The sequence below is a fragment of the Centroberyx affinis genome, unplaced genomic scaffold (genome assembly GCF_046629955.1).
Source record: "Centroberyx affinis isolate AG114_WGS23_722 - 3 ecotype Tasmania unplaced genomic scaffold, CSIRO-AGI_Caff_v1 ptg003061l_1, whole genome shotgun sequence".
In the NCBI taxonomy this organism is placed as follows: Eukaryota; Metazoa; Chordata; class Actinopteri; order Beryciformes; family Berycidae; genus Centroberyx; species Centroberyx affinis.
In genome coordinates, this window is record NW_027281147.1 from 52,618 (window position 1) to 71,792 (window position 19,175).

The 19,175-nt window shown below is 41.5% G+C and overlaps 1 protein-coding gene across 1 annotated transcript; it reads left to right on the plus strand.

The window, feature by feature from the left end:
• The first annotated feature begins 9,774 nt into the window (after positions 1–9,774).
• LOC139659294 (G-protein coupled receptor family C group 6 member A-like) lies at positions 9,775–17,988 on the plus strand. The gene is made up of 6 exons (XM_071537515.1): positions 9,775–10,057; positions 10,946–11,240; positions 12,643–13,452; positions 15,169–15,384; positions 15,746–15,869; positions 16,151–17,988. Exons 1-6 carry the CDS (start codon positions 9,855–9,857, stop codon positions 17,269–17,271), a joined length of 2,769 nt encoding a protein of 922 aa, XP_071393616.1. The 5' UTR covers positions 9,775–9,854; the 3' UTR covers positions 17,272–17,988.
• Positions 17,989–19,175: the final 1,187 nt, after the last annotated feature.

Sequence of the window (19,175 nt, forward strand, 5' to 3'; positions counted from 1 at the left end):
TTCCTCTCAAGTGTCTTCATAAACTTCAGTTGGTCCACAATTCAGCTGCCCGTATCATTACCAGAACTCCTTCCATAGATCATATCACTCCTGTCCTTCAGCAGCTTCTTTGGCTCCCTGTTAAATACCGTATTGATTTCAAGATTCTGCTTCTCACCTTTAAGGTCCTTCATAACCTAGCACCTTCGTATCTCTCCGAACTCCTTCATATCTACACAACCTCTCGTACTCTCAGATCCTCTTCTGCCATCCAACTCACTACACCATCTGCCCGCTTGACTACCATGGGGTCTAGAGCCTTCAGTCGTTCTGCCCCCCCCCCCCCCCCCGCCTCTGGAACTCTCTCCCACAAGACATTCGCAATATTGACTATCTCTCCACCTTAAAATCTCGTCTCAAAACGCACCTTTTCAAACTGGCATATTCGGTCAGATCCTGACTTTAATGGTTACACTCACATTGAGTTTTGCACTGATGATGATTTTATACCTATTTACTGTATTAACTTTTACTGTATATCATTGCTTTGTTTGATTTTATGATGTCTTGATACATTGTTGCTTGTTTTTAACTGTGTCTTGTAAGGTGTCCTTGAGTGCTTTGAAAGGCGCCTATAAATAAAATGCATTATTATGAGCTCACTAAGAGGTTGGACATCTTGGCATGGTAAGTATTTGTCTTTCCAGGTGTGATCAAGGACATTCCCAGTATCTAACAGGACTGTGACAGCATGGAGACTTCTGGCCACTAAGTGGAGCTATGAGAGCCTTTTTCACCTGGTTTTGACACACAAGCATTGTGAGGGTGGGCCTTACTCTTTGAGCCAGACACAAGTTGTCCCGCTGCCCTGACCGGAGCCTGATTCCCGACTCTTTATACTTCTTCAGGCAATCCACAGCACAGTGACCCTCTTCTCCACAGGAAGAACAGTGGCGACAGTTGGGCCTTCTCTAAGCACCGAGGGCACCATAAGGTCTTTCGGCTTTACCTAAAGTCTGTTTTTGTGTTTCCTTGTTTTGCTAATGCACATTACATTAAAGTGCATATTAATACATATTGATTCATGTTGGATCATGTAAGTCAGTGAATCTCAACCTTTTTCATATCAAGGACCCTTGATATGTGTTAACTTCTTGTAAATGAAATGGTGAAGTTTAACAATTCATCAGTTTGCTGGGGACCCCCTGGAACCCCCTCAAGGACCCCTGGTGGTCCCCGGACCCCTCGTTGAGAACCACTGATGTAAGTTCCCACATGATTAGAGGGCCTGACGTCAATGGCGTCAGCAGGCTAATCTCAGTTATATCATCAGGTGTGTAATCATCTCGTGTGAGCATGTTTACGATTGAGAGATAAAACAAATTTCAAGGGGGATGGTGGGGTCTTATGGAGACAAACAATTTGATAGTGAGGAAGACAGCATGGAGGGTAGGGGACCAGCTGTTCACCCTTTTGTTTATATTATAACAGCAAAAAGGTAATTCTCTATTCAAAAGACATGCAAGTTAGGGATGTTAGGTATCAGATAATGCCCTTAACCAAGGCACTGTTCTCAGAATTGGAGTTGGTCCCCAGGCACTGCACTGTGGCTGCCCAGTGCTTGTAAGTAGTTAGGATGGGTCAAATACAGAGGACAAATTTCCCCAGGGGGATCAATAAAGTGTAACTTAACATAACTTAATACTCATGGCACTTTTATCTTATCCAAACTTTACATTTATCGTTATCAAACCTCTACTCATGCTCGCTTTGTCATCCTCTCCTGCTTGCTTTGCCCCTGCTGCATCGTCTATTAAAACATCAACCTGAACCTGGTGTGTGTGTGTGTGTGTGTGTGTGTGTGTGTGTGTGTGTGTGTGTGTGTGGGTATGACTTAAGTCACTTTCAGGGACACAAACCAGACTTAAGACCAGTTGATTGGGGACGGCTTGTGCAATTGGGGACAAAAGCCGTGTCCCCAATTGGTAAAAAGCTGATTTTTGGGTCAGTGGTTAAGGTTAGGGTTAGGTTAAGGTTAGGGTTAGGTTAAGGGGAGAAAACTGAACCCGTCCCCGAAACGGGGCGGGAGGTGCACGGGCCATCCCCCAGCGGTCTCGCCCCCCTGTGGGTGGACGGCGTTGGCGTCTTCCGCCGTATCCCACCACCGTCCATCCCTCCTCAAAACGCCCCATGATTGGCGCTCAGTTCGCCTTTGTTATCCCTTATTTTGGTTTTTAGTTGGTTGTTATGAATAATAGTGTAAATATACCTTTAATTCTATTTATTTATAGTGATATAATATAATAATAATAATAATATAATATATAATATATCAATCCCTAGTGTACCTTTTATTATATATAACTTATTGGTAATTCTCTATACAGGTATTATAAATCAACTTATATTAGTGTATATATCTCTATTAAATAAAACAATAAAAAAATAAAAGTCAAATAAAATAAACTAAGCTAATTCCCAATATCAAAGAAACTCGTGTGCCCAAGCGACGTTTCGACCTGAAATAGGTCTTCTTCAGGCTATGGCACACAAATTATAAACCCACAATTTCTATCGAGAGACAGAAGTGCAATGTTCGGCTTTCCAACTGCTCTCCACGAAGGTCTGAGCAAGAATGAGCTCTGAGCAGCTCTGCTCCTTTTATAACCTCTCCTTCGTGAAAAGATTCGTGTTTTCCTTTTTGGTCACTCCCCCTTGGTTTAAACCACTTTTAATGTTTCCAATGTTTTTAGAAATATACAATGATGTAGATATTTTAATGCTGTAATGTTTTTTAATCGTTTTTAATGTTTTTTAATGTTTTTTAATCGTTTTTTAAGGTTTTTTAATGATTTTAATGTATTTAAATGCTTTTTAATTGTTTTTTAAGGGCTTAAAAGGTTTTAAAATTTCTACTGTATCAGGGGCATAATGTTGTTCAATGGTTTTAATCCTAATTAACGTATTTAGTGTATTTATTAATGTTTTTAATGTCATCCACGGTTTTTTAATCCATTTTCGATCCAAAAGGGGCGGAGTTAGGGTTGGGAAAGGGAAAGGGAAAGGGGTTGGGTTTAGGTAAAGAGAGTGGGAGGGGTTGGGGTTAGGAAGAGGGAGGGGGTTGGGATTAGGTCAGGGAAGTGGAAGAGGTTGGGATTAGGGAAAGGGGCGGGGCCAGGGTTAGGAAAGGGGATGGGAAAGGTGGGGGTTGGGTTTAGGTAAGGAGAGTGGGAGGGGTTGGGGTTAGGAAGAGGGAGGGGGTTGGGATTAGGTCAGGGATGTGGAGGAGGTTGGGATTAGGGAAAGGGGCGGGGTCAGGGTTAGGAAAGGGGATGGGAAAGGTGGGGGTTGGGTTTAGGTAAGGAAAGTGGGAGGGGTTGGGGTTAGGAAGAGGGAGGGGGTTGGGATTAGGCCAGGGAGGTGGAGGAGGTTGGGATTAGGGAAAGGGGCGGGGTCAGGGTTAGGAAAGGGGATGGGAAAGGTGGGGGTTGGGTTTAGGTGAGGAAAGTGGGAGGGGTTAAGGTGAGGAAGAGGTAGGGGGTTGGGGTTAGGCTAAGGAAGGGGAGGGGTTGGGTTAAGGGTGAGGAAAGGGGAGGGGTTAGAGATGGGGACGGGGAAAGTGTTGGGGTTAGGTTGGGGAAAGGGGAGGAGTTGGGTTTAGGGTTAGGAGAGGGGAGGGGTTAGGATTAGGGAAGGGGAAGGGGTTGGGATTAGGAGAGGGGAGGGGGGGGTTGGGATTAGGATTAGGGGGGAATCTTTCCCTCCTTCTTCGGAGCCGGGAAGGATTGGAATTAGGGTGGACCGGACTTTACTCCCTGGACGGTCCTATGTTAATTGTATTTTAAATTTAAACCATCGGGTTCTTTTGTTTTTAATCGGTAGATCCATTGTCTCTCCCCCTTCTTTCTTTCCCCATCGGTCCAGTTCGATCTACTTTCCAGGCCGGCCACCCTCACCGAATCCCATCCGTGAGAAATAAAATGTTCCACCAAGTGTGCATTGCTCCCTTTCTTGTGTCTAATATTATACTTGTGCTGAACCATCCGAGTGAAGATCGGGTTTTTGGTTTCGCCCACATATTGTTTACCACATTTATCACAAAATATCATGTATACACAATTTGCGGATCGTGGGCTGAACCGTTGCCAAATTCGAATTATTGTCCCATCCACTTTATTCTGAACGAACCGCAATCTGCAAAATATTTTTTCCAAACTATGAGGTTTTCCTCTCGCCAAGGGGCTCAATTTCGCCCGAATCAACATATCCTTGAGATTCTTATTCCTCCTATACGCGGAGATAACCACTGAATTTGGGAGCAATCCCCGGTTCCCAATCAGATTCTCAAAATTCGTCCGTAATTTCCCAAGGAGTACTCGTCCGATCGACGAAAATGTAGTCACCAGGGGAACCAGTTTCCTCTGGTCTACCTCCTTCCGCTCCTGGAAGGTCTTACAACAATCCCTCAAGAATGACCTGGAATATCCCCGGTTCCGTAGCTCCTTAAACAGGATAGTAACCGCTTCCCAGAAATCCACATCCCGAGTACAAATCCTCCTAAATCGGATCAATTGCGACTTAACAACCCCTCTAAAGGTATGCCTGGGTTGGAAGCTAGTATTAAATAACAACGCGTGTGTATCCGTACTTTTAAAATGCACTTTAATATCCAACCCACCGGTCCTGTCGAACATGGGACCTTTGTAGACCGTTGTGTCTAAGAAGTCAATGGAATTTTGATCGACCTCCTTCTTTAGTGTAATTGAGGGATCATGTGAATTCAGGACGTCCAGGAAATGGTCAAATTCTTCCATGGACCCGTCCCACACTCCCCAAATGTCATCTAGGTATCTGCAATAATATACCGGCTGCTTCGGGCATTTAGACAGAGCCTCCTCCTCCCATTGTGCCATGAAAATATTCGCATATGCCGGCGCAAACTTCTTCCCCATAGCCGTTCCTTTAACTTGTAAATAGTATTCCCCATTAAATACAAAATCATTTCTGGTTAAATTAATTTCCAATAATTGTAACAGTTCCTCATCGGGCCGTCGTGGATCGGGGTATTTCTCCAAGAATCTCTTAACTGTACTTATACCGGCCGAGATATCAATATTAGTATACAAACTGTCCACGTCCATGGAAAAGAAGTATGAATTAGGTGGGATTTTTAAACTTTTAACTATTTCAATAAAATGATAAGTGTCTCTAATGTATGCCGGGTGTTTAATCGACAGGGGGGTTAAATAATACTCTATGTATTCAGCCGTACCATATGTTTCACTCTGACAGTCGGACACAATTGGTCTACCGGGTGGGATAACGAAGGGCACCGTCCACTTTTCGGGGTCCTTGTGGACCTTCGGCAGAATGTAAAACCGTCTTTCCCTCGGTTCTGTATTCCCGATCAAATACCGTCGTTGCTTACCGTTAATGAATTTTTTCTTCTCCAAATTAGCTAAAATATTCTTAACTACCGGAGCCGTTTCTTTATAAATTGGCCCGTCCAGCTTCCTATAATACACTGAATCGCTTAACTGTCGTTTGACTTCAAATACATACTGTTCCCTACTAAGAATCACAATCGCACTCCCCTTATCGGCGGGTTTAATCACAATACGTTTATCATGTGTGTGTGTGTGTGTGTGTGTGTGTGTGTGTGTGTGTGTGTGTGTGTGTGTGTGTGGGTATGACTTAAGTCACTTTCAGGGACACAAACCAGACTTAAGACCAGTTGATTGGGGACGGCTTGTGCAATTGGGGACAAAAGCCGTGTCCCCAATTGGTAAAAAGCTGATTTTTGGGTCAGTGGTTAAGGTTAGGGTTAGGTTAAGGTTAGGGTTAGGTTAAGGTTAGGGTTAGGGTTAGGGTTAGGGTTAGGGTTAGGGTTAGGTCTTAGTTATATATCACGTGACTCTCCCCACATTGTCCAACGACTCTGCAGTTGATAGAGAGCCACTCGCAAGGCACTGGCCGGCGCATGTCACTCAGATGCCCCATCTGGGTGGGACTCCATTTATCAGCGTCAAGATCTGATCGTATTAGGGGAGGGTTTGGGTGACAGGGTCTCTGTCTGGATGTGTTGCGGTTGGATGAAAGTCCAATCATGGGGAGTCGGGTGTTGGTTCAGAGTATGTGCTGTTGGACTAATCGGAACAGGCTGGGTTTTGATAGGGGGTTGTCTGTGGTTGGGTTTAGGGTAAGGTGTAGGGTAGGGTAGTCCTGTTAGTGTCATTAGAGAGTAAGTTTGGTTTGGGTTTGGTTTAGGGAGGGGTCTACGGTTGGGGTTAGAGTAAGATGTTGGTTAGGGTAGTTCCATTTGTATTAGGGACAGAGGGTTTGCTTACTTAGGGTTAGGGTTAGGGTTAGGTTAAGGTTAGGGTTAGGGTTAGGTTAAGGTTAGGGTTAGGGTTAGGGTTAGGGTAAGTCTCCAGGAAATGAATGTAAGTCTATGTAAATACCCCAAAAGTGACATAAGTAAGACTGTGTATGTGTGTGCGCGTGTGTTTACATTTGTGTCAGCCTTAGCAGTTATCCGTTTCCTTTACCAGCATAGATTACCACCCAAAGCAGTAATCAAATTATGAGCCACTGCACAAAATTCAGCACATACTAGAGTGAACGCCTTTGTGCTCTATGTCCCATGATCCTTAGTCAAATTTGATTTGGGCTTCCGTGAGAACGACACACAAAGAGCTTCCTCCTTTTGACGGTGACTACCTGCCACTTGAACAACAAAATTCAAACTAGGTTCATCTTTACTTCCCGTTTATTTTGTTGCCTGGCAACATCCCGCTGAGGATGAAATGTAGCCTAATGTATGGCTTAATTTATTTATTCATTTTTCTTCATAAATATAATTTTGGTGTTAAAATGTCAACTAGCTATCTAATCTCTGTTTAATCTCTGTTTCTCTTTTGCCCCGCTTCAAAAAGTGTAGGCTAAATTATAGAAAATAATCATTATGACTCCTGACGTTTCTCACACCTGTAGTTTTCTTCTTTTTGAAGAACTCCCGCAGACCTACCTGCCCACCAGCCCATTTATAAGAGCCAAAATAATATCCTCAAGGTGTCATAGCCGCCTTGCAGGTTTTGCTGTGCCATCAACCAATAAAAAAACATGCATCCGTATCAATGCAGGTGTGTGTGTGACCCCCCCGCCCTCGGATTTGCTGAAAACTCCATATGTGCTATATTCTCTAAAATGATTAAATATGAATAATAAGTGGCTTACACATTTCTTGATTAAATGATATCTTTGTGCCATAAAGAGAGATAAAAGGGGGATGGCAGTGTTACAAAGGGGATGGTTTTTGACCATTTTTATTTCAAGGGGGATGGCATCCCCTCGCATCCCTCCTCAAATCCACTACTACCTGTACCTGTACCTGTACCTGTATGTTTTGGGATCATTTTATTGTCTTTATTTTTGGTTTCAGTGTTTCCTCACCTTTGTGTGTCATTTCAGGTTCAGCCTTGAGTACTGTGAGCTTGACTCACCTTACAGCTGGAGCCGTGACCGAGTCTTGTATTTTCTTTCACTTTGCACACTTGTAGTCTTGATTACCTGCCTTAGCAGCCGCAGCGCCTCGTCAGACACAGTGGGATCAGCAAGGAGTGGTTTCAGGGCTCGTCTCACATTCTCGCATTTCTCGGGGCATGCACCCAGATCACATTTATTGTAGAACAGGAGGAAAGATGAGGCAGAGAAGTGCAAGGGTGTCGCTCAACAGGTGGCTCTCAGCAGAAAAGTGACATTCCTGATGCCCCAAACGCTATGCTGCCCCCAACTGATATTAATTAAACAGGTTAATTCCAATGGTAATCTCTTGGAGGACTACACATCAGTATTAAAACTGGATTCAAATTATTTCTCACACATAAATGATTGCAATAGAAAAACAAAATTGTGACCACATATTTTGTGTGCGTCACAGCAGCAGCAGCAGCAGCAGTAGTAGTAGTAGTAGTACTAGCAGTAGTAGCAGTAGCAGTAGCAGTAGTAGTAGTAGTACCAGCAGTAGTAGCAGTAGTAGTATTAGCACTCCTGCTACTACTACAGTAATACTGCTACTACTGCTGCTACCACTGCTACTATTAGTACTACTGCTACAACTACTACTTTTACTACTACTACTAGTACTACTAGTTGGTCTATCTCGGATTTTACATTGTTTTATTGAGAAGACACTAGTGGAGATATAGTGTTTATCTTTTTATGCTTACACATATTTTAGTTTGTAGTATTATCATTTAGGTGAACATAAATTAATTCCACTGAAAATATAGAACATACAGTTATATATTATTATCTTGTAAGGCTGCAGCAAAATCAGCTTGATATGAATGAATATGAATATGGAATCGTCTCTTATTCTGAGTCATACTTATGTGGAATAGGCCTACCTGTTTTAAGGTAATTGATCGACCACACCTAGTCCTAGCTTTTCATTTAGTTCATTAGAAGAGAGTCTATGATAACAACAAGCTGTGGAAAACACGGCCATGGATACCAACAACAACAAAGAGAAGATGCATTTAAACAATTCCCTGTGGCTGAGAATGAGTAGCTATATTTTGGCTTGAAAGCCATTACTCTAAACCTAAAAATTACCTGTACTGACACATGTACACTGTGTCATTTTGTTGTTTGTAAAAAAGTGCAATACAAATATAGTTGATTCTTCTTCTTATACTTATATGTATTCTCATGTAAGTGAATTTGAATGAATTCCACAGAAAATATGGAATACATGATTAAATTCTAATTTAATAAGCAACAAAGTCAAGTTAATATGAAATCAAGGAAGACTATGGGTAAGGAGACTTTACATGCAGGTCAGTTCATGTTTATTTCGTGATTGCTTTGTACTTTTTTGAGTGTATCTACAGGTTTGTTATCCTTATTATTTTATAGACCTCATTCATATGCAAATGTAATACATTCATGCTCACAAGTCTGTTAAATGTTCCCAAGGCTTTGACAACCAATTCCTCCTGCTAACTATCTCCTTCTCTGATCAAAATATAACTGCTGATTGATATATAGGTATAATTATTAAAAAAAGAGTAAACTGATTAACATCAAGCACACTGAGCATGGTCAAAGAAGTCAAAAACATATTTTGGGATTTGAATTACTACTGCTAGTGCTACTACTTCTACTATTACTACTACTCCTGCTACTACTACTACTGATGCTACTACTACTACTACTACTACTACTAGTATTACTACTAGCAGCAGCAGTAGTAGTAGTATCAATAGCAGTAGTAGCAGCAGTAGTAGTAGTAGCAGTAGTAGTAACAGTAGCAGTAGTACTAGTAGTAGTAGGAGTAGCAGCAGCAGCAGTCCATAATTTGAATATACTGTATAGTCTATGGTGCTTGAATTTTATTCATCCACAGTAAAATGAAATATGTCCAAAAATAATTCCAGCAAATGAGGTTTTTATTGCCAGGTGCATAAAAATGGTTCAGCATTCTTGTTTACCCCCCATGAAAGGTCAGAAATCTGCAGGTAAGCATATCATAATCAGTCAGCTCCATAAGAGTCACAGCAGCCTGGCATGTCAGCAGAGCAAAATGCTTACATAAAACAATAAACACATCTCTTCATGTAAAAAAAACCTGCTGCTGGAGAAAAATGACTCACCCTGCTGTCAAAAAGTGGGCAGGGCTTGAGGATATGACAATACTAGACTATGTAGGAGGAAGCAAAAGGGATTTTTTTTTCACTGAAGATGCTTAAAAAGAAGTGTATCACTGCCAAGGGCACTCAGCTGAGGGAGAGAGAGAGGAGACTGAAGGGAGAAATAGTGAGAGAGAGGAAACGGGGAAAGAAAGCTGAAAGGGAAAGGATAGCGGAGGAAACATGATAACCTGTACAGGTGCCGTTGTCTATTTGTTTATCATACATTCCCTCATGTTGGAAGCAGGGCATGGCTCTGAGGCGGATACCAGACCGGCCGGAGCTACAGCTCCTGGAGATATCATCATCGGGGGGATCTTCCCTATCCATGAGGCTGTAGAGAAAAAAAACAATACCTATTCACCCCACCCACAACAATGTGTCAGGTGAGTTCACTCTGTTATTACTCTGTAATTAAATTACTTTTCAGTTATACCTCCAAAATTGATTGTTGCATCCTGTCTTACCTTCAAAAATCTGGATAAATCAGTTCCTTCTCCTGTGAATGGTTGGGAAAATGAACAGTGTTGATGTTACTGGACAAAATCAAATAATATCAAAGTAGTGGGAATACTTCCACCCAGATAAAGTTAACTTTTGTATAATTTCTCATCTAAGAAGTGGGAATACTTCCATCCAGAGGGAGTCAACTTTGCTACAATTTTGGATCTGGGCTAGACTAATTAGGAAAGCAAATTGAGGGAAAAGTTGGGGATGGGATATAGTTTTGGATAATTCATCTTTAATCTGATATTTAATAATAACATTACGTATTTTTTGAATAAGTAACTAATATTGGTAACACTTTACAATAAGGGTCACTAAGTTAAGGCTTAGTTAATGCTTAATAAGCATTAACTAACCCTTAATTAACAGTTAACTAATGTGTCTGGTAATCATTTACTAATGGTGTTCATGTTAACTAAGGTATTAATTTATACATTATTTAATAGTCATCTTTATAAACTATTAAATAATGTATACATTAATACCTTAGTTAACATGAACACCATTAGTAAATTACACATTAGTTAATGCTTAATATGGGTTAGTTAAGGCTGAATAAGCCTTAATTAACCCTTAATTAACAGTTAACTAACCCTTATTAAGCATTAACTAACCCTTATTAAGCATTAACTAACCCTTAACTTAGTGACCCTTATTGTAAAGTGTTACCCTAATATTATTGCTGACATTGAAATAGTAATTCACCGTCTCCCCCTCCTTCTCTTCTCTCTTCTATGTCTGTAATCTCTGTGCAACTACTCAAACAGGTTTGACAAAAGAGGATTCACGAAGGCTCTGGCTATGATAAATGCTATAGAGACCATGAATAAATCCCCTATCCTGGGTGATGTTGGTATCACTCTGGGGTATCGAATCCACGACTCCTGCTCTGATGTCAGTACTGTGCTGAGGGCCACAGCAGACTTCACCCAGCAGGCCGGATGTGCCGGAGGAGGTAACGCCTCCACTTCTGGCCAACCAGTCATGGCCGTTGTCGGGGCGTCTTACTCTGAAATATCCATCGCCATTGCCAGGCAATTGACCCTCGACATGATTCCTCAAGTAAGTGAGAAAAAAGAAACTGCTTTTGACTTAAAACGAGCGAGCAGGCCGAGACACATTTGCTGTGGGAGCGTATCTATGTTCCCAGGGTCCTATGTTCCCCAGATTTATATGGCACATAATGGGAACTTGACAAAGGGTCCTATGTTCCCAGGGTCCTATGTTTAACCCTAAACCCTAACCCTAAACCCTAACCCTAACTAACCATATTAAGCGAATACAGAGCTGGGGAACATCTTTTTCAGGTTCCCATTATGTGCTATATAGAGCTGGGGAACATAGGACCCTGGGAACATAGGACCCTTCGTCATGTTCCCATTATGTGCCATATAAATCTGGGGAACATAGGACCCTGGTAACATAGGAATGACTCCTCTCATTATAACGAGAAACGTTTCTCGTTATAACGAGATCTTTTTCTCGTTATAACAAGATATTTTCACGTTATAATGACATCTTTTCTTGTTATAATGACATACCAACATATCTCGTTATAACAAGAAAAGTTTCTCGTTATAACGAGATACTGAGCCTATATTTTTCTCCCTCTGTGACATCAATACGCTGCCGTAATTTCCTGTTGACGAATACTACGAATATGAAAAAAGAATTCCTTTCATACTATCAGAATTAAATTTTATATGTTGAATATAGATACAAATACAAATACTTTCTGTATCATGAATCAATTTCTAATAATTACATACATACAGACCACCAAATGACAAAGGAAACATACAGACACCAATGTATGCACATAGGAGGAAGGCAGAAAGAGAAAAAAACCCAAAAAGGGTTAACGCCACAGTACAATTACAATATAATGTAAGAATTAAGCAACTGATTGCAGTTATTCCAATATGAAATGAAATGGCAACAAAGACAGTCCACGGAAATACCAATGTCAATTAAGAACAACAAGAATCCCAACAGAAAGGGTACTCAACCATCCACAATGAAGACCATCCACAACACAATGCAAAATTTGAATCAAAATTCAAAATTACAGATACAAAAAAAAAGTGCTTGGAAGCTTTATTTTTATGAACATTTGAGATTAAAAAGCTAAAGATGGGATTGACAGGCTAAATAACCTCTCACCTGGTCCCACAGCCCAGTGGAACCATGATCAAGATCCCTTAACCTCCCGGCAACTCTTTCCATGCTGAGCATGCTAAAAATCCACTCAACCAGTTTTCTATTGAGAAACATCTGGGTTTGCGGATCTTCCAATTCAACAAAATCACCATCATCACTGTATTATGACTTACTTGTTTATTTTGAAAAACAGCTTGATCTAGTTGATTTAGCTGTTTTTGATGTCTGTATATTGTTTAGTTGTTACAGAAGCAAAATATTACAATATCTCAAAATCGCCTGTCATTGCTTTTCTTTTTTACAGATCAGTTATTCATCAACTGCTGTCACTCTGAGTGACAAGACCCGCTTCCCTGCCTTCATGAGGACCATCCCTAATGACAAGTACCAGACGGCTGCCATGGTCAGACTGCTGAGCGACTACGGCTGGAACTGGGTGGGAATAATCATCACAGATGGAGACTATGGCCGCTCGGCCCTCGACAGCTTCGTGTCCCAGGCTTCTGAAAAGGGGATCTGTGTGGCCTTTAAAGCAGTCCTCCCCGGATCTGTGACCAGTCATGATGTCCAGTCTGCTATCAGGCAGGCTGCCGGAACCATCCACAAGAACCACAAGGCGAAGGTGATAGTGTCATTTGCCAAGTCAACTCACATGATGGACATTTACAAGGAACTGAGAAATCAGGCACTGAGAGCAGGGCAGAAGATAGAGTCTATGAGGAGGATCTGGGTGGCCAGTGACAACTGGTCCACCTCCACCTCTGTCCTCCAAAGGCAGTTAACACTGGAGGACATGGGGCATGTTGTGGGCTTTACCTTCAAACGCGGAGACCCGTCGTCCTTCAATCAGTATCTGAGCAAGCTGGAGGCCGCAGGACATGACAACATAAGGAATAACTCTTTCCTGGAGGAGTTCTATAGCACACAGCTGATTGCCAATGGGGATGCCGGAGACACTGCATTGGTGTCTAAAGCTGTGGAGATTCTCAGAGAACACACTCACGCCCACACCATCTTCAGCGTTGAGATGGCTGTGAGTGCCATTGCTCAAGCTGTGGCATCTATCTGCCGTAGCAGAGACTGCAAAAGGCCTGGCACAGTGCAACCCTGGGAGGTATTCCGACATTTCATACAATACTATCCTTATGAAGACCAAATGTCTTCCAAATGGAGGACATTTTGCTGGGTTAGTTAAGGGTTAAGATTAAAATTAGGATTAGGATTAATATTAAATATAAGATATATATAAAATAAGCAAATGAGTCCATGGTGGAGACGATTGGTAGACTCTATCTCACAGCAGTGGTATTGTTAGTGCTAGTGTTTCTCAAAATTAAGACAACACTAGTCCATACCCGGGGATGCACGTGCCACAAATGATTTCTTCATGCTAACATGATACACGTAGCACCTTTAATGTTAGGTGATAGCATGGGGGATGAATGCAATCAATGGAAGGTTCTCACAAGTATAGTCAGTATGTGTGTGAATTTGAGCATAGGCTGTCTCTGCAATAAAAAGAGAAGCATTGTGTTCTTTCCCATTCAACATAGCCAGGTTAAGTAGAGGTTGTAAGGGGAAGTTGTCATTTTGCGTCATTTTGTATACCATAGATTAGCATCTCTGCTATTTGTTGTGTAGTGCAAAATCCTTATGGCCTTTTTGAAAAATGTCAAAAACAACGGCTGTGTTGAAAGGATACCTACAAGATACTACATTTTATTCCAGAGGTTAAAGCTTGATGAATTTTGATCTTTTAGTTACTTTAAATATCAATTTTTGCTAACAAAATGCTAATCAGTGGGGACAGCAGACTCCAGTAGAACAAAGGAAGTCATGAGCAACTTCCTTTACCCCTCGTCTCATTATTGCGATTTTTATAGTGTTCAATTAGTTATTATAGGTATTATAGTGAATGAATAGTTTAATAAATTAATATTTATCATAGTTCTATTCCAACTGCTGTGTTTTCCAGTTGTTGCTAGCTACAGGTAATCCCCTTTCCCAAACAATTAGCATTTTGCTAGCAACAATTGCTATAAAAGTAATTGAAGGACAAAAATTCAGAAAGGACATGTTAGTTGATGTATATTACTCAGTGGTGGAAAGTAACTAAGTACATTTACTCAAGTACTGTACTTAAGTACAATTTTGAGGTACAAGTACGTTACTTGAGTATTTCCATTTTATGCTACTTTGTACTCCACTACATTTTAGAGGGAAATATTGTACTTTTTACTCCATTACATTTATTTCACAGCTATAGTTACTAGTTACTTTTCAGATCAATATTTTATATTTAAAACATCTGATCATCTTCATAAAATAACTATAAAATAGCATTGTTATAGATGAGACTACCCAAAACTATAGCTAAATTGTTAAGATTAGCTTAACGTTGACAACTTTAAAATGCTGCTTACATGTACATGTATGTCAATAAATCAGTATTAATATTCCAATAATTTATGAAATATATAACTCTCTAAATGGGGACAGTTTGCATAATGAGTATGTTTACTTTGATACACTAAATACATTTTGCTGCCAATACTTAAGTACTTTTACTTAAGTAAGATTTTGAATGCAGGACTTTTACTTGTAATGGAGTATCTTTACATTGTTGTATTGCTACTTTTACTTAAGTAAAAGATCTCAGTACTTCTTCCACCACTGATATTACTTCATGGAACAAAACGTAGTATAGACTTTATTTTTGACTACACAGAATGGCGGAAATGCTAACTCTAAAATGACGTCAGACTTCACCTCATAATAGGCCTAAACCAAATATTGAATCGATTAAAAATTGTCTATATGTACACTTTAGGTGCTGCGAGCTCTGTGGATGCACCAGTTTAAGCACAATGAGAAGAACTATACGTTTGATAACAAAGGAGACATCAACCTGGGCTATAATGTGATACTGTGGAGGTCAGAGGAAGGGACTATCCATGTCCATGATGTTGTGGCCGAGTACCACCCAATCAACAACAGCCTCACTTACACCAACCACAACGCCACCAAACAGTTTATGGACCTGAAGGTAAGCCCTCATTCTGTTGCCCTTATTCCAGCTCTGCACACACATGCAAACACACACAGTGGTGTATGTTCATTCAAAACAAGACTCACTCAAGTGCTGGTTAAGAGTGTAAAATGTACAACAGGTAGTGGAACATATGAATTACGACACAGATTAAAAACAAAGACAAATTTATATTGTGCTATTTTAATATGAATGCATTTCCAATGTGTGTCAAATTTTATTCTAAATAAAAAAAATGAGTCACGTATGGCAACTAAGAATGCCAGATTATGGTAGACATCCATTTTAGAATAAATAAAATAAAAAAAAGATGAATGAATGTACGAATGCTAATATGGTCTGTACCTGTCATCCTCAGCACATCGTTTCAAAATGTTCAAATAGCTGCGTCCCTGGAGAGTTCAAGAAAACAGCTGAGGGTCAACATACCTGTTGCTACGAGTGTATCAACTGTACTGAGAACTACTACTCTAATGACACAGGCAAGAGATTCCCTTCCATTCCCCAATAATATCTGCGATCTTCTTGATGCCATGTTTTTGTTGACATCAAAATGAACACAATAACCTGTTTAATATGGGAGTAAGCCAAGTATCTTAATAGGGTTTCTCATAATCAGAGTATGAGCTTGCCTTGGTTATTCCAACCCAGTTATGATGTCAATCCAAAACCAGTTTAGTTGAATAACCGGGTTAAGAATGGAATTCTCTGTGCATGTAAATGTAATCACAACCAAACAAACTGTGCTCCTCCATCCCTCCAGATATGGGCCAATGTCTGAGCTGTGACTCACAGACAGAGTGGTCTCCTGAGGGGAGCTCCCGCTGCATCCCTAAAACCCTGGAGTTCTTCTCCTGGCAGAATCGCTTCGCTGTGGTGCTGCTGACGTTCGCGGCACTGGGCATCCTCCTGGTTCTCCTGGTGTCGGCTCTGTTTGTGCAGCAACGCAACACTCCCACAGTGAGGGCCGCCGGGGGGCCGCTGTGCCAGGTCATGCTTTTCTCTCTGGTGGGCAGTTTCATCAGCGCAGTGCTCTTTGTGGGTCGGCCCAACAGCCTCCAGTGTAAGGCCCGACAAGTGCTCTTTGGCCTCAGCTTCACTCTGTGTGTCTCCTGCATCCTGGTAAAGTCCCTGAAGATCCTACTGGCCTTCCACTTCAACCCCGGGCTGCAGGAGCTTCTGCGGAGGTTCTACCAGCCTTATGTAATCATTGCTGCCTGTGTGGCCTTGCAGGTAGCTACCTGCATCTGCTGGCTGGTCCTCAAATGCCCATATAATAATGTCATTAAGTATCAAAAGACTTTGCTGGAAGACTGTCACGAGGGCTCACATGTGGCCTTTGGGGTGATGTTGGGCTACATAGCTGTCCTGGCTCTTGTGTGTTTCGTCTGCGCCTACAAAGGACGCAAGCTGCCCCAGAAGTACAACGAGGCCAAGTTCATCACCTTCAGCATGCTCCTCTACCTCATCTCCTGGATGCTGTTTGTTCCCGTCTACGTCACCACCTCGGGGATATACCTACCCGCCGTGGAGATGGTGGTCATTCTCATCTCCAACTATGGCATCCTCAGCTGTCATTTCTTCCCAAAGTGTTACGTGATCCTTTTTAGGAAGGAGAAAAACACCACGAGTGCCTTTAAGCGGAGTCTGTATGAGTATTCCAGCAAAAACACTGAATCAGTCTCTGTCTCTGAGACTTCTCTGTCAGAAAAAAAGGACATTGGTCAGCCCTACATCATCAGCGCTCCATCGCTCTTTGTGCCTGCAGCAGAGCCTCTGAAAGCCGGTGCGGTGACAAACTACAAACACAATAGTAGCTGCATCAGTTTATACAGGAGTTCAGTCACACAACGCAACTGTCTCCGGAGAAGCACCAGCATGTAAACTGTCCAGAGGAATATTTTTCAACATGCAACATGTATATTGAATTGTAAATTCTGTAATTTTTAAAGATTATAAATGTACTGTAAATTATATCTGTGTGGTGTTCCTGACTTTATTTCTAGTGCAGCATTTGCATGTATTACAATTGGCGTCATGTTTATAGCCAGCATCCAACATAAGCATCAGTGCTTGCAGATTAATGTTTGCTATGTTCCATTATTATCTGTTTGCTGACTCCACCTGATCATCAAATATAATCAAACCACACTGTCCACATGGCTTCAGGCCTAATGCCACAATGATGCTACAAAGAGTGCTAGCTGGCTTTTTAGGCTATTTAAATAGTTGCCATATAGAGAGTAGGCAATGTGAGTTTTATCTCTTCTATTCCAAAACTCAAACAGACTGATTGCTGTTGATGGCATGGCTGGGAAAGTCCTTTGACTCGTGAGTCAACAAGGTTGCGAAACTTCTGTCTCACCCAAATGCTTTCTGTTAGGGAGTGATGGTGCAGTTTAAGAACATATAAGAATGAGGAAGAACAGACCAAACGCAAAAGAGCAGACTGTCGCATAGCCCTTGCACACATAACACACATTCAACTGTGGATTCCATGAATTCCCTCTTAAGCTGGTGTATCCCTGAATCACTGCTCTTCTTTCTTCTGAAATTCCCCTGCATACACAATAGCTCTTTTACGCATACTTTTGTCATTCCATGGGTAATTAAAAACACTGCTGAAGTTGCAATATCATTGTCTAATTAATTGTGATACCTTGGTATAATTACCATAAACAACTGGACCATGGGTGGTATGGTGTCTCAGTGGTTCAGTGGTCCCGTCCTTTCTGCGTGGAGCTTGTATGTTCTCCCCATGTTCATCTGGGTCTCCTGCTGCCAGTCAAGTGGACTGGAGACTCTAAATTACCCATAGGTATGAATGCAGGTGTCTGTCTACTTGTGCTAGTCCTGTGCTAGTCCAGAATACCCTTGAATACACAAGATGTTCCTCGAGCAACCAAAATCGTTGGGAGATCTACGTCTGCCAAACTTTCTATATACTACTACTGGTCTGCCAATGCTGTATCTCCAAGCCAGTGGTTCAGAGTTCCTTAAGAATCTGGTTTCAGGTCAGATGCCATTTTGGCCATGCTCACACAATCTACTTCTACCCTTTCCTTTTCTTTCGGGCTATTTTTGGGGTATTTTTGCCTTTATCTGATCCTCACAGAGGAGAGAGAGAAAATTCTGTGGCAGAGCGAGGGGAATGATGTGTAACAATTGGGTCATTTATGATCCCTGTTATGTCCTGCCCTAGTATCGTATTTCACCAGGAAATATATCACATTACGGACGCAAGACGCTCTCAAAATGGAGTTTCATTGTGACTTTAAGGGCCAGATTTCTAGATTGTGCAATAGTGTATGCAATTGTGCATTCAAAACATTAAGCCACCAGCCCTTGTGAATACCAAGTCTGCTTGGCAACAAGATCTTGGCAAATCTCAGCGGGAATAAAGTGTAAAGCGTACCCATCCCTCTTCCATTTGTATTAGACATGGATTGCGCCAATTTAAAATATTCAATCACCAATTTACCAAAGCAAAATTGGCCAAAATCCTCCCCAACATTGACGCCAACTGCCCAAGATGTCGCCAGTCGCCAACAACCTCAGGAGATATGTTCTGGTCTTGCCCATCTCTAGACAGGTTTTGGTCATATTTGAAGCTTTCTCTAATATCTAATCTCTTGCTTCGCTGCCTTGTTCTCTTGCATCTCTTTCATCAATGCATCAAAGAGGTTATGATGTCTTCAGACTGACAAGTGGAGATATACCATCTGCGGCTCATGATAACATCATCAAATTTGGCAGCCCTTTATTGAATATGTGGAGAACGTACCTTT

Coding starts and splice junctions, on each gene's coding strand:
- LOC139659294 (XM_071537515.1), top strand. CDS start 9,855: ATGATAACCTGTACAGGTGCCGTTGTCTATTTGTTTATCATACATTCC. Junction 15,385..15,745: donor AACAGTTTATGGACCTGAAG/GTAAGCCCTCAT, acceptor TGTCATCCTCAG/CACATCGTTTCAAAATGTTC. Junction 15,870..16,150: donor CTACTACTCTAATGACACAG/GCAAGAGATTCC, acceptor CCATCCCTCCAG/ATATGGGCCAATGTCTGAGC.